The 16015-nt window shown below is 50.6% G+C and overlaps 1 protein-coding gene across 1 annotated transcript; it reads right to left on the reverse strand.

Annotated features, from left to right (window-relative positions):
* Window positions 1–11233: 11233 nt before the first annotated feature.
* On the reverse strand, window positions 11234–15890 carry PEX11B (peroxisomal biogenesis factor 11 beta). Its single transcript, XM_020777426.3, has 4 exons — window positions 15544–15890; window positions 14475–14590; window positions 13497–13698; window positions 11234–12776 (listed from the first exon to the last, which is right to left on the reverse strand). The coding sequence occupies exons 1-4, from the start codon at window positions 15597–15599 to the stop codon at window positions 12398–12400; spliced, it is 753 nt and encodes a 250-aa protein (XP_020633085.3). The 5' UTR covers window positions 15600–15890; the 3' UTR covers window positions 11234–12397.
* Between the last annotated feature and the right edge of the window lie 125 nt (window positions 15891–16015).

The following is a 16015-nucleotide window of genomic DNA, read 5'->3' on the forward strand; positions in this document are numbered from 1 at the left end:
ATCGACAAACGTTTACGTGGGCCTGTTGTTTTCAGAACGTCAAATATTCCTCTGTCTTGCACACAGAGCCCAAAAGAGTTCTTTGACCCCTGCCTCTTACCATTTATTTATTTAATTTGTAGGGTGTTTTTAATGCGTTGTAAACCGCCCGGGGAGTGTGTGCACGCTATGGCACAGTATGCAAACAGCAGTTCATTCATTCATTTTGTTTACATCCACTTTCTCCAACGAGTAGAGCTGCTCTCTTTTGCTCTTTACTTCATTGTAACAACGGCCTTATGAGGTAGGCCAGCGAGATGGGTCTGGGTTTGTTGCTCTGTCAGGATTCGAACCCAGATATCTTGAGCCCTAGTTCAACATGCACAGATTGAGGACGGGGGACCCCTTTTCTTGGCTGTCTGCTATTTGAATTTTGTCGAAAAGGCAGGAGTAGAACCGATGTCAAGCCTTCACGTCAGTCTTTACCAGGTTTCTTCTTCGGCCTTTCCAACATTTCTCCTCTGCAGGAGATCATCCAGCAAGGGAAAACAGAAGATCTATCTCACACCCTGGTTCCCCAAAACCATACTCCCTCTTCCTCTTCCAACAGCTGGAAGAGACCCTGTAAATCACTGAGTCCAGCCCCTCTTAGGTCTTGGCTGTGGAGCGAGAGGTTGGGAGTTCAAGCCCCCACTCGTTGTGCCCAGATCACTCTCCTGAATAATGCCAATTAAACCATCTGAAATGTACACCATCTGAAGTCCAGCAAAGTCCAAACAAGAAAACAACGGAAGGGAATGTTTGGCTGCATTGCCTCTTGGGTGCCAATGATTGACTTCCAGAGTAGATAGCGGTGGTACGAAAGGAGGGAGTCTTTTTTTGACCAATCACACAAGTTAAGAGGGACGGATGGGCCTTTTCTATCATAACTGTGCCATTCTGTAAAACCAGGCTGCAAAGGATTTGCAGCTGATCCTTGCAATTCACTATGGCTTAAAGGTTAACTCCAGGAGGATGTAGCTGTGGTACAAAAGTAGGAAGTCCTTTTATGTCCCAGTCACACAAGTAAAGAGGAACATAACCCTAACCCTTAAATCATAACTACGGTGCTTTGTAAACCCAGGTAGTGAAGGGTTTGCGGCTGATCCTTGCAAATCTCTATGGCTTAAAGGTTAACTCCTAGAGGAGGTAGCTGTGGTATGAAAGTAGGAAGTCCTTTTTTGTCCCAGTCACACAAGTTAAGCGGTCTGGATGGGCCAGATCATAACTCCTGGCGTACTGCCTGTGGAACCAGGAATAGCTTGTTCTTCAGAGTAACGCTCTGTGCGTGCTCACACGCTCTCAGCTTGGGATCTGAGCCTGAAGAGGTGGAGAGGGGAGCTACTCTTGTGCTGCGGGAGAAATGGAAGGAGGCGAGACTAGGAGACTTACAGACTTCTTCCAATTATTAGTCCTGTCCCAGGAAACAAGCCGTCTTTCGTTTCCAGGCCACGTTCGCTGGCGGCTCTGCCAACTGGTGTCGGAAGCTGCTAATTCGTTAGCGGGATCCAGAGGAGTGAAACGAGTGTGAAGGGCACCCAGCAGCGCTTGGCGGAAGATCTGGAACTGCAAGGGGCCAAGCGTGACAATACTGCAGAGTCGGTGGGGCTGGGAAATTTCCATCCTGCAAGGAAAAATACTCCCAGACCAACGGCGACAATGTTTTGGTTCTTTGCTGCTTCCAAAAATATCCGCCATGCTATAAAATTTTTAAACTTTCTCCCCGTGACTTGCAATATTATTTGGCATTGTTAAATATCACACCCTGTGCGTTTGTGCCGAACTTATGGCTGTTGAAGAGGACCGACGACTCAGGAAATGTGCCATTGGGTAAGAATGGAAAACATATTTCTTGGTTCGGGAAACCCATCCAGGGATAGTGCAGGAGGGGGAGACTCCTTTACTTTGATACAGAAGCCCCCGAAGCTGGTAAGCATGACTTCAAAGAAGAGGGAGGGAAAAAGGAAAAGAGCATAAATCTAAATATAGATCTAGAAAAGATGAACCAGAAAGCTACCTGCCATTTGGATTATTTCCACACCCAGAGACTGGGGAAGAAGGTTACCGCTATGTTTCTCTGCATTTCCATGTAGGAAATACATCTCATCCAGTTCCTCTACCTATGCAGCAGAAGTGTAGGGATTCACAAAGAAGAATAGCTTCAAGTCCCCCAGATTTGTCCACCCCTTTCCTTCATCCACTGGTACTTACAGTCTCGAGACATTCATGGGAGTCGGAGTTTTCAAACGTTTGTTTACTTACGGTTGAGCAGATCAGACAGCAAACTGACAAACATAACCGCCTTCAGCAACAAACTTCAACAGAATCTAGAGAAGGGAAAAGGCACTGAGCAGGGAGGCGGGGCTGCCTTTGAAATCAGAGGCAGAGAAGGAGCGATTGGTCAGCGCCGGATAGATTGACAGTCACGGCCACCTAGAAAAGCTCATCCCAGCCAAACCTACTAAAGGCAGCCTGCAAGATTGCAAGAACTCCCAACGGTGGTGGATTGCAGAACCACAATACCTGGGAGCGTCACCCTTCATGGGTCCGAAGGGTTGGATCGTGTCCACAAAAGCGGACAGAAATATGTTGTTTGGGCTTTAGAGGTGCTACAGGTTGGTTGGTTTTCTTTTTAGTTGTTTTGAAACAGGTTCCCCCTCCCCCCCAACAGGGCGGTGCTATCCGGGGCCGGAGAAAGGGAACTCACAAAGTATGCTGGCTGGGGCTGATGGGACCTGTAGTCCAACCCACCTTTGAAGAAAGGGCTAGGCTTTGCCTGTCCGGGCTGCGATAACCATGAAGAGTGAACTAGGAGCGGATGATCCTTTAATAAGCAGCCAGCAGGTGACCTTGGGAACAGATTTCTGTCCGCCCGGCCCACCTTGCAGGGGTGTCGTTGTCCCAAGGATCAGCAGAAACACGGCTCATTGTTACCGAATGCCTTTATTAAAAAAAAAACCACTCCCTCAGTCCAGTTCTCACCAAGGGGACGTGATGGGGGATGCGATATTTCAATAGCCACAAATTTTCCACAAATACAGGTGTTGTGTTTTTTTGCACCCCCTCCGACACACCCTGGAGACAGAAAAGGACATGGAGTTAAAAAGGGGATTTAGTGAGGAACATTATCTGCTTTTGACCGGGCAAGGTGGCGGTGACATTTTGAATCTCTCTGATTTATTATATAATGCCATTTTTAGATTCGGGCAACACGGGAAGCAAACCAGAAAAGAGATTTAGGTGGAAGAAAAAGAGATGGAAAAGGAGGGGCCGGTTTGAGGTTTTTAATAATGGGGCCCTCCTGGCACATACAGGGGGAGGTAGCGAAGATGGGGTTGTTTCTCTGCCTGGCTTTAATCCTCTCTTGGGATTTTTTAATTAGCTCTTTCCACACGCTGCCGGGAACGGCAGGGTGCCCATGTGTTTTCTGCTCGCCGCTTCGGAGGAAAAAACGGAACGGTTTGTTAGATACGGCTGGATAATGCAGAGGTTCGCCTCTCTGCTGGCTACCTTTTTAAAAAAAAGGGGGGGGGCTTTTGTCCTGAAAGATCTGACCCAGAAGGAACTGAAATGGTCAGATTTTTAAAAATATCTATCTTGAAACCAGAACAAAATGGACCCCCCCCCACGTCCTGAAAACAGGGTGGAAAAGACCTGATTGTGCTAGAAAAAGTGGAATGCAGCAGGAAAAGAGGAAGCCCGAATACGAGATGGACTGACAATAAAAGAAGCCATGGTTTTGAGCATGTAAAGGGCTGAGCACGGCTGTTGAGGACAGGAGTTTTTTTTTTATGTTGCTTTGGGTTGCCTGAAGTTGACAGCAACCTGGTAGCATATACAGTATACAAATCACAAAAGGTTGGAATTAAATTGCCAGACAAACATTCAGTTTCAGGGAATCTTTCTGCAAAAAAATAAGTTTTCTACCAGGTTTTCAAAAGAAGCTGGAAGTGGTTCGAGAGGAGTTTTTGCTTTCGGTCTGTAGATCCGGATGACCTCTTTTGTCGTCCTCCTGTTCCACCTGGAGTCAGATCTGGGGGGAGAAAAAAAAGCACGTACTGAAAATTCTTTGTAATAAGATCTAGTCCTTGTAATGTGCTTTTGTAAAAACTGGCCTTTCTACCGTGATTGGATTAGAAAGGGACACAGCCTGCCTGCAGCCAGGGCTAAGCCAAGGGGGCGGGAGGAAACCACCTTAGCAAAGGGCAGGAACAAGATGGAGTTATGACTAAGGAGGAGCTTGGTCCGTCCAGTAAGACAGTGCTCACTACATTCTAAAAGAGGTTGCGCTGCCACAAAAACTTCCAGAGAGTGTTTTAGCTTGCTACAGCAAAACTCAACATTTTGGAGTTTTACTTAACAGCAAACGGAGTGTTGGTGTGCTTTCTGCCTCACCCAGGTGAGGGGTGGCGCCTTTTTCAACCTCACAGGCTGCTTTTAGTAGGTGTGGCTCAGAGGGACCTTTTTGGACATGGGTGGCTGTCCATCTATCCAGCACTGACCAATTGTTCCTTCCCTGCCTCTGAATTCAAAGAGACTCCCGCCTCTCTGCTCCGTGACTCTTTCCTCTCTGTGCAGTCTGTTGAGGTCTGTTGTTGAAAGCAGTCACGTTGGTCCATTTGTCGTTTGGTCTGTCCAATGGTAAGTAATGAAACCTTTTATTCTTTCTCTTACTAATGTCTTGGAGCAAGTTCTTGTGCCAGTTGTCTGACCACAGACATTGACTTGGCTTACAAAAGACACGTCATGGGATGATTCTGGAGAGCGCACGCCAGTGAGTGGCAAACCCCAGAGACACAATTTACGCCAGCAGATGGGCCCCTATATGCCCCAATGATTGAAAATACATCAATTTCACAAGAGATTTAAAACAAACAGCCCTCTCTCAGCCGAGTAAAATGCCTCGCTATTCAACCACAATACATACTTCCCAGTCAAATTTGTACCCCAAAAAACATTATGTGTGGATTGTGTAGTCACCTTTTAAAAATGATTACATATCAACATGCTAAGCCTGATTCAAATACAGGACTCTTTCTGTGTGTCATTGAAGCAAAGGGGGGTGTAAATGTCAGGGGGAGGCTAGAAATTTATTTTTCAGAAAGACCAAAATAGGAATGGTGGCTGAAGAAGGATGAAGGATGATTCTGGAACCCAGACCCCCCTCCTCCAATGATCCTATTGCCCCCTGCCATCTCTGTTTGCCAGCCATCATCCTGTTTTTGGCCAACGTGACCCGGGACAGATTTCAGAAGCACCACAAAATTCCATTTTGCATACCCACAAATGCACGGCAATCCTTGGGGGGGGGATCATATTCTCCCCCACTGTGGCTCCAGAGGCAGCTGCAAGGGCCGAAACGTTTGCTGCTCACATTCCCAAAAGACGTGGTGATGACATGGGTCGCCAGCCAGCTGTCGCCCCACGGATGACCTCTTCCCCCCCCCCCCGCTGCCTGGGAAACAGGACCGAGAGATGTCCCCCCCACCTGCCAGGACCCGTGGCTTTCAAAAAAAGGGACCTCTCCATCAGGCCACCTTTCCAAAGAGCTACTTTGGGCCCCTTCTGAGAAGACAGGATTCCCTGGAAAAGACAGCCATGCTGGGAAAAACGCAAGGCAGCAGGAAAAGAGGAAAACCCAATACGAGACGGGCAGGCTCCCTGAAGGAAGCCACAGGCTTCCGTTTACAGACGTTGAGCAGGGCTGTGGAGGAGAAGGCATTTTGGAGGTCGCCCCCCCCTGCCTTGTCTTTTCGGAATCTACATGTAGATTGGAAATCCTAGGTGTGCTTCCTTCCGTCTTCTTCCTGTCTTGAAAATGAAAGAAACTGAGCCAAACAGCACCCAGATAGGAAGTTCTGCTTAGCATTAAAACAAGATTGGGAAACTAGCCCAGACTCATCTCTGCGGGAGATTTTTTTTTTTAAAAGATGGCCCTCGGTTTGGAATTCTTGAGCTGCTCCTTCTGACATCGGCAGTGGGTGAGACTAGATGATCTTTGGAGTTATTTCCAACTCCACCAGTCTATCCTTTTACAGTGGGCTGTGACGTCCAGGCAAAGAAAGAAGGAAGATCAGATCAGGGTGGAACGGGTGGCTTCTGACTACCCTATTTCACTGTTCACCGCCTCTTGTGGTCATGGATCCGACTGTCGTACTGCTCTAACGGTTAGAAAGTTTTTCCTGATATTCAACCGAAATCTGGCTTCCTTTAACTTGAGCCCATTGTTGCGTGTCCTGCAATCTCTGGGAGGATCCAGAACAGATCCTCTGTAGGACTATCTTTCAAATATTTGAAAAGTGCTCCCTTGCCTCCGCACAGCAGGCCCATTTCTTTCCACTGTTCCTCCTTGGGCTTGGTTTCCAGTCCCCTGATCCTCCTTGTCGCCCTCCTCTGAATACGTTCTAGTTTGTTAGCATCCTTCTTAAAGTGTGATGTCCAGAGCTGGACCCAAGACTCAAGATGAGGCCTAACGCATGCCGAATACAAGGGAACGAGCACTTCGCGGGATCTGGAGACTGTACTTCTGTTAAATGCAGCCTAAAATAGTATTCGCCTTTTTTGCTGCCGTATCACACCACTGGCTCATATTCCACTTGTGATCTACAACAATTCTAGGATCCTTCTCCCTTGTCGGATGAGTGAGCCACGTATTCCCCATTTTATAACTGTGCATTTAGGTTTCCCCCCCAGCTCGCTCTGTAAAGAACAGCAGTTCCTTCTCTCCTTGAAGACCTTTGATTTTTCCCCCCCACTTGACATGACAGGTGACGGAAACCTGACATCATAGCAAGAAATGGGGACTGTTTGCGTCCTCCGCTCCAGGAGCCTCTTTATTGGGTTATCGCTATGATTGTTCACGCTTAACCCAATCAGCGTGGCGCCATGTTCCCTCGCTTTCCAGCCCCACCAGGGAAAACATGTGTCTTCCTGCGCTCGGCATGTGTTCCAGAACGGATCTCTCACCCCGGGCGGGGGGGGGGATCTCTGTCCACCAAGGAAACCGATGTCCCAAAAATTAAGTGTGCTCCTGACTCAGATGTTACTTTACAGCCGTAAAGACAACTCGTGTGAATGAACGTCAGGACCCAGAAGAGGCAGAGGGGTTGCTCCTTAGGAGAGAGATTCCCTTCACCCCCCAGGAGGAAAAACAGGAGCAGGTGGTTTCCCTTGGCCGGTCGCCTAGAAAAGTTTAATACTTTATCGTTGTCACCACCGGCTTCGGCGGGGAAGGCATGCCCCCCCCCACGGCCCCGGCCTGCGTGCCAGAAGCGTGACATCAGGAACTCAGAACCAGCCAGGGGGTAAAAAGCCTTGCATTTCGATGCGCTTCCAGTGGCACGGATGCTTTTAGAAAAATCAAAAATTTGGAAAGCGGCTTTTCGGACTACCGCACCCATCCCGCCGCCCTGAACCCATCATCCACTAGAAGCGCACTGGCTTCTAAGAATTCTGGCGGGAGGTGAAGTTTCTCCGCCCGTCGCTTTGCCAAGATCTGTTCCCCACCAGGATGGAGCGCTACTTTGCCCACACAAAGGATAATTGAAATTATTAAATATTGGGAGGGGGGGGGTCCATAAACATCCAGGTGTTTGTCCAACCTGGAAATCCATGATCTCTGCATAGCAACGCACATCAATATCCTGGATTCTGCCCTGTTTTCGCTGCGAAACATGAATCCTTTGCAATGTTTTACATACTTTTTTCAACCCCCCCCACGGATGCGAAGGTAAGGCTGCCTTTTGCCTCCGTCTGCTCACTGGAAGAAAGTTGGCATGGAAAGAGGAGGCAGGTAGGCAAAACTTTGCAGTACGAAGGCGCCTGCACCAAAAAGTCCCGTCCGCAACAGCCCGGCTCAGCTCCTGCAGACTCAAGCATTGTGGCTTCCTTAAGGGAGTCCGTCCCTCCCGTGTTTTACCTTCCTCTTTCCCTGCTGCCTTGAACTTTTCCCAGCACGGCTGTCTTTTCCAGAGAATTCTGCCTTCTCACTAGGGGCCCAAAGGAGGACAGTTCCCCCCCCTTGTTGCCTCCAGAGATCGCTCAGGCTCGATTTGATCTAGGACCCTCTCGGGTCGTCTTTCTGGCAATCCGGTGGATCCTCAAAGCTCTCCCCCAGTGCTACATTTCTTCACAGAGGTGACACACTCGTCTTGAAAATTTTGGGTCACCTTTCGTGCGTACTGACGAAGCCGGCCATTTCCTCTGAAAGCTCTTATGCAGGCATCAAGCTTGCCGTCTGGACTTTTCTGGAAGGAACGGATTAAAAACATTTAGCATTCAAGCATTTGGAGGGGGATCATTTTTACCGGTTCGGTGATGTGGAAATGCCACAAATCCTTTCACAAAAAAAGAGAGAGGGATGAACATTTTAGTGCAAGTCGGTGGATAAGGAACAAGGAAAACCTCCCGGTCCTTATCTGGGGGAAAAACAGCGAGGTCCCACCCTTTACCACCTTGGGATCCAAAGCGATGCTAAAAGATGCTCGCTGATAGCCCTGCACGGTTGCTAGGCGACGGCAAGCATCGAGGTCCTTGGCCTCCTCCTAAGGGCAGTGCTAAGGTGGCGGAGGCGGTTTTGCCTCGTCCGTGAGGGCCGCGAGGTCGCTGAGGAACGGGGACGGTTGCTATGCCTCCATCGCCGACAGGCCTACCTTCTGTTCGCTTCCGGTCCCTGTTCTGGCGGAAAAAACGAACCTTATTCTCTCTTTAAAGTGAGTTCTACAGCTGAGCCGGGACTCGAACCCAAGTCTCTGGGGTCCTAGGCTGACCCTCTCTGTTCACTGCACCATATTGGCTCACACTTTGCTGGAAGAATAAAGCTCATTTTTTGGAGGTTTTAAAGCCGAAACCCATCCTTTGGAGGAAGGGAGGGAATGAAGAACCAGCACCATAACTTCCAGTGGCAGCAGGGAGGAAAACAAATCCCATTGTCCTGAGTGAGTCGCCAACAAGCACTACTCCTAGGATAATATCTGTTTCCAATATTACCTGATTTTCTCAGGAGTTTTTCGGTCCAGTGATCTCTGGACCCTGCCCGCAATTGGTCCAGACGTGGTTTAAAAACCCTCCTTCCTGATTCTTGCCTGCCCCACAGCTGTGACTGTGGCCAAGGTTTGAATTTCAAGCTAAATTCCTCCAGAAGGGTGAAGGGTTTCACCGAGCCGAACAGCTTCAAGTCCCCCCAGACGAGTCCACCACTTTTTCCTTACTAACTGGCCCGTACGGTCTCGATAACTCGCTCTGAGACGTTAGCAGGTGAAAGAATTAAAAAAGGTTTCGTTACTTACAGTTGGACGGATCCAACAGCAAGGTGACCCACGTGACTGCTTTCAACAAAGAGGTATTGACAGACTCGAGAAGGGGGGGAAAAGGCACCTAAGCAGAAAGGCGGGGCTCTCTATGAATTCAGAGGCAGGGAAGGAGTGATTGGTTCGTGTTGCACAGATTGACAGTCCCCCTCGCCCAAAGAAATCCCTCCCAGCGAAACCTGCATTTGCTCTGTAAGGTAATGATTCATTTTGTCCCTTTTTTGCACAGCTTCAGGCCAGGCATTTCTGCCCCCTCTTTGTCAAAGAGAAAAGAAACACACACACACACAGAGACACACAAGTGCACACAGCTGCTCTCCCACACAGATCTGCGTCTTCGGGGTAGAAAAGTGCCCACCTTCTGCTTCGAAACTAAACACCAAAGCTTCAAAGTGGCTTTGAATGGTGTTTTGCAGGCGTAGGACATGACTCACATTGGACCCCTCGCTGGCAAGGAAGAAAAGCCTTCGCCGGAGCGAGAACCGAACCCAGGACACCCCCAGTATTGCTCTAAACAGCACAATCAGAGGCGGGGGCGACGGAGGCCACCTCGAGGCAACATTTGTTCCGGCGCGGCAGGTATGGAACCAACCTTATTTCAGAGCATTGTCATTTGGGGTTTTTATTTTTAAATGATTTTTTAAAAGTGTGTTTTTCTTCTGAAATCCAGGCCCGCAAGAGCTCGGAGGAAAGGCTGACAATTCCTTTAAAGTGGCAAAGGAGAGCGGGCCGCTTAAAGGGGATGGGCGAGTGTGTGTTGCTACGGTCGTAAAGCCCAGCCTGTGCCCTTTTTAAGGAGAAAGGTGGGGTAAAAATATTTTAAATACAATAAAATAAAGGGTTCTTGGATGTAGTTTCCCCTCCCTTTCTTCTGGGGTGCAGTTTGCCCAAAGGCCATCCAGGCTGGCTCTTCTCCCAGGAAGCAGAGCCAGGAATTGAACTCGGAACCCCCAGATACCTATAACTCACTGAGTGATTCATCCAGTAGGACTGGTGAATATAATACGTACAATACTGTATATATTCTTAAATAGGATATTGCATCAAAAGTAGATTAGCAGCGCCACCTGGTGCCCAGGTTGGTTTATAACAGGTTGGCCGGCCGGCCCCACCTGTCAGAATGTCTTCTCTCTTTGAGCTCTTTCTCCTGAGCTTGCTTTGCAGAGGATTGGACCAGAAAGGTTCGGAACCTGGGACCGAGAAACGTCCGGGAAGGCCCTGCTCTCGTGGCTCTGTTGCTGAGAACGGGTGGGCAACTGGAGGCCATCCTTGTTCCCCCGACTCCAGTACACACGCAATCCTTCTGTTGCTAATAGGAGCTGCATTTCATCGTCATTGAAACTGCAGAAGGGACCTTCTAAGATCATCAAGTCCAGCCCCGTCAAAGAGGCCCAGTGGGGGGATTCGAACTCTCAACTTCTGGCACCGTAGCCAGAGACCTAAACCATGGGACGATGCACAACGTGGGCGGCCACACAAGTTGTGTTGTCTAGACGCGGCGGGATGATGGCCCCCATCAGCTCCCACTAGGGAGTTCCCATCATCCAGAGAAAGGTGTCATCAGAGGATACAAAGCACAGGAGCCCCATATCCGTAGGGGACCAGTTTCAAGCCCACCCCACCCCGTGGATGCTGAAAACCGTGGATTGTAGCAAATGCTATACGTCACATGGTCCCTGGCTTTCCTCTAGTAGCCCGTTCTGGCAGGGTTATCATCAGAAATATGTATTGTCAGCATTTTTCTTTTAATATTTTCAAACCCTAAATAAGTGAATCAGTGGATACTGATCCCGCTGATAAGGTGCTGCTGCTGTAAATTAATTTGTCATTGTAAGAGAGGCCCAAGCCCTACAGACTTCCTCCCTCCCACCCCACCCCAGAGCAAAAAAGGGTCCAGGTGCCACAGGTCATGCCGAGAGCACTTAGTTTTATTAGAGCAAATCTTTAATCCTGTTTGACAGCCGTGGGTGAGGTCCTGAGAGAGGCAGCGCAGGGGAGGGGACGTGGCCACCCTTCGGCTAAAAATGGGCCCACGGGGCATCTATGGGTCCTGGGGGTTAGGTGCTTCGGATGGTAGGGGAGGAAGGTGACCCACATTTGGCAGCTGCGCGGGAGTGGGACTGGGTCTGGAGGGACAAAAAGAAGCGGGAACTGCCAATTGGCATTCGAAGGGGATGAGAGGCCCTGGCTGGATTGCGGGAAGAAACAGGAGGGGAGTAAAGTTGCAGGAAAACAAGACTCCAAGGGGTGCCCCCCCCCAATTCCTGGTACGTCAGGTTCTTACTGAGACAGCCCATCGGTCCCCGACAGGGACACTTTTGGCTTGCAGAAAGGGGAGGGCATCCAAGTCAAGGGACAGATATGAACGTTTCCCCCCCCCAAAGCAAATTCCCTGGGAAAAGAAACAGGGGTCAAGCTGCAGGGAGGTGGGTGGCTTGTCCTGCTGCAAACACAGTGGAGGTCAAAGGGCAGAGTGTTACCCTTCACCACTGTCGGATAGAGTCCCGCCCCCAACAGGCCGATTTCTTTGGCCCAAACCGGTCCCTCTGTATCCTGCCTCCCAGCGCTCGGCAAATGAAAAAGGAGAAAGGTTGCTTCTTGTTGCACGGAGATTCCTCCCTCTCTGCCTGTCGAGAGACAGAGGCCCCCAGGGAGAAGGGACTGGTGGGGCCCTCCGCCTCGTATCCTGCACAGAGGTGTCTCCACGGTTCCAAGAAACGCTGAACCTTAACCGAGCGAGTTCAAACCGCAGAGGCGCACACGGGAGGGAACAGGTTAGAAGGTACCGGAAGGTGAGCGGGGACAAAACGGACAGGCTACTTTGGGCCGATTACCTACCAAGGGTGGATGCATCCCAGATGGGCCAAAAAAATTTTGGTCACCAGGTCTTGACGCGTTGCTGGCCTCCCTACAAGATCGAACCGTAGCCCCACTCCAAACCCAAAAGGGCAGACAACCCCACGATCCAGGAAAACCCACACCCTGGCTGAATGATCGCTGCGTGGCCGGTGCCGCCACGTTACGGCGGCTGCCACCTCCACGCGCGCTCTGCCAGCTCCTCCCGGCTCCTTTTAAGGCTTGAGCTTCAGCCACGGATAGACGATGGCGAGGATGGAGAGGACGGAGGACGTGAGGCCGCAGAGTCCCACAAAGCCCGGGCTGGTTCTGTAGAGGCCCAGCTTGTCCAAGGGGATGAAAACGTCGCAGGCGTTTTTGGCCACGTCCAGGAGCAGAGGGGGGTTGTCCCGGAGCACCCGGGCCAGGAGTCGGAGCTGCTGCCTCAGCCTCAGCGCCAGATGCTGGAGCCGGCCGTCCTCCCCGCCGGGCACGGGGCCGCCGTCTCCGCCGCCCCCCCCTTTGGCGCCCTTCCCGCTGGCCTCGCGCTCCATCAGCAACCGGATCTCGTAGGCGTCTCGGCTCAGGTTCAGGATCAGCGCAAAAAGGTAATAGCTGGGGGGGAAGGACGAAAGAAAGAAGCTGCAACTCAAGGAAAGGGATCGGCCTCTCAGCAGCATGGAGCTGTGACAGCAAAAAGAGAACCCCCACCTACAGGAGCAGTCTATCTCACTCCTCAGGTGCAAAGAGCAAACCAAAGCTTCAAACTCTGCGCCCTTGAGAGATTTCTGGCGCTGGAACCGCTAACAGGCCTAGGTGGTGCTTGTGCCTCTTAAAGGGCAAGCCTCAGAGCCTGAACGTTCATTTTAAAAATCCCTTACAAGGTTTTGGGGCTTTTACTAATCAAGATAACGAATCTAATCCCAGCCTCCTCTGAAACACACGGTTCACAGGGCCCGGATCTGCAGCTAGGATGCAGGTTCCTGTACGACCCTACATATCTATGGGGGATGAATTCCAAGCCGCCTCCCCAATGTTGAAAAATGTGTGTTATAGCGAACCCTATTTTAATAGGTGGACACTGCACACAGCGCGGTGTCTGGCTCCCTCCAGTGTCCAGTTCATGTTTTCAGATGGTGGATAAGGAAATCGGTGGATACTGATCCCACGGATAAGAGGGCCCTACTGTATGCGGTTTTTCTCCTGGCTGGCTCTGACACTGCCGGCCTCGGGTCTACGGCTGCTCCTTCCCTGCAGCACAAGGCCGTCCACCGGCACTGCCCGCTAGACTGAAGGGCGGTGGAAGACGGGGCCGGCTCGGGCCTTTCCCCTCACCGGAAGGAGCGCTGGCTCCACTTCTCCTGGTCCATGTGGGGGACGAGGCCCGATCGGCCGGCCCAGAGGATGTTGTCACAGGCGAAGTACATGGCTCGGTTCAGGTGGCTGACCGTGATGCAGAAACGGAGGACCATGTCCGACAGGTGGATGGCCCGTTTGGCGGCTTCCAGGGCATCTGCAGAGTTCCCCAGCCGGAACACTGGAAAGGAAAATAAATAGATAAACAGCCCATCCAGTCATAGGCGACACTCCCCTTGCTTCTTCCATGGGTCTCAAAAGAGTCGAGTGCGAAGCCTTAGGAGGAAAGAACTGGGCATGTTTTGCTCCGATGAAAGACGACGACGGGGAGACCGGAAAGCCTTTTTCAAAGACTTGGAAAGCAGTCCTGCAGTGGGGGAGGAGGCAGGATCCGTTCTCCACCATCATCCCAGGGCGCAGGGCACGTCATTATGGGCTCAAGCGACAGGAAGCCAGGTTGAGCCTGAGTATCAGGAGAAACGCCTTAACTATTAGAGCAGTACGACAGTGAAACCGATGACCTTGGATTTTATGAAATTGTCCTGGACCTAGTTTACTACAAATATGGTGAGAGAGCTGAGAGAGAGGAGGACTATGAACCTTTGGCCAGCACCCAACATCACACAGCCCCGCACCAAGCCACTTTCCCTCTCTGTAATGGAGGATCAACAGTGACCGGCCTTTAGTGAGAAGCCTCTAGAAAGACTCAAATACACTGGTATAACCCTCTGCCATATCTTTTAACCGTACAAAGTATATTTTGCTTATGAACATACAGGATACTTCTTTCCAGTATTTCCAATTATTATGGAAACCATGACACACACACACTATTGTGCCCCTACAGGCCTCAAAGAGGAAACAGTTAAAACAATTCCACACTGGAGAAGCCCACTGTAACCCCCCCGCGTCCCTTCCCCCCCCCCGGGATCCCCAGACAATTTCCTCCAGACTCACATTTCCGTCCCAAACTCAAGTGGGATTCCAGCTGCTTTATCCTAGCCAGGAAATCAGGGCTGGCCCCGTTCTTTTGCAGGGTGTAGCCGAGCAGAGTGCAGGCGTACTGGGCAGCCCTAGAAATGAAAGGGTAAAAAAGAGTCAACGATGCAAACCTTTAGGTAGGACTCCCGGGTCAAAATCCTGGCATGTAGCTAATGGAAAAAGGGTAGCTTTTAAGAGCTTTATTCCTATAAAAACCGTTCCGTTCAGGGACATCCGCCCTGAAGTTACGAATGACCTCCGTTCCCTGATCCTACTAACATTGGAAGCAGGGTATTACGGAGTAAATACCAGATCTGAGGGGATCCGGATTCTTGTTCCCACTGAGCTACGAAGCCTTACTGGGACCACTGGATAGCTTGGGGGTTCGAATCCCCACAATTCCTCCTTAACACTGGCTGGACTTGATGATCTATTCTAAAAGCATCCTTTCCAGCTCTGCTGTTTCATTATAATTATTATTATTATTACTGTTACTATATTTCAGCCTCCTTATTTCCTCAGCCTGACCTACTCCACAGGGCTGAGCCACAACTGGAACTTACTCATGCCCCCCCTTCAGATCGTTGGAGAAAAAGCAAGAGATAAACATGAGTGCCCCTTTATCTACTGATTCACTTATCCACGATCTGAAAAAATCGAATATACTGCTGCACAGCACTGGCAGAGCGCCTCTTGAAGGCATCCAAACCAGGGTGGATGAAAATTAATGACAAACACAAACAGATTGAAATTTCAAACATTTAATATAAATATTAAACATTTAATTATATATATATATATATATATATATATATATATATATATATATATATATATATATATATATATATATATATATATATCCGATTTCTCTCAAATCAAGGCCACCCTGACCCAAATGAACGAGGAAGGCTGGCCCAAGGGACAGGCTGATCCGAGAATTGTCGAGCCGGGCTCGACACGTGGATCCCCCATTCGCACGCTCACACCAAGACACGTGTCTCTTGCAGAAACCGCTCTTGCCCCTCTCTCCCTCTCTGCCCACCTGAAGACCCGCTCCTTGGCCTGGCTCTGGGCGCTGAACCGCACCCAGGACTCCATGGTCGTTGTCCCCCCCTCACCGCCCCTTCTCCTCCGGGGGGCCTCGGGCGGCCTTTTTCGTTGGGGCGACCCCGGCGGGATGGGACCCTCGGCCTTCCCAAGGGCCTCAAGTGTGTGTGTGTGTGTGTGTGAAGGAGGGACTCCGGATCCTCCGGCGGGACCCTCGGCCTCCCCTGCGGGGCTTCCCGCGCGTGGCCTTCGCCTTCTCGGCCGGTTCGACCCCTGGTGCCACCGCCTCCTAGGAAACGGCGGCCACTTCCGGGTACAGTGTGGGGGAGGGCCAACAGTTACGGGGGCGCTCGAGGGACAAACTTAGTCCACATTGACGATTTGGTCCCTCCTCCCGCAAGAAGCGACCGCAATTGGACGCAGGGTATGGAAAAATGCCCGCCCACTCCTCTCTCATTGGCTCGCTG

Source organism: Pogona vitticeps, chromosome 15 (genome assembly GCF_051106095.1).
Source record: "Pogona vitticeps strain Pit_001003342236 chromosome 15, PviZW2.1, whole genome shotgun sequence".
Lineage (NCBI taxonomy): Eukaryota > Metazoa > Chordata > Lepidosauria > Squamata > Agamidae > Pogona > Pogona vitticeps.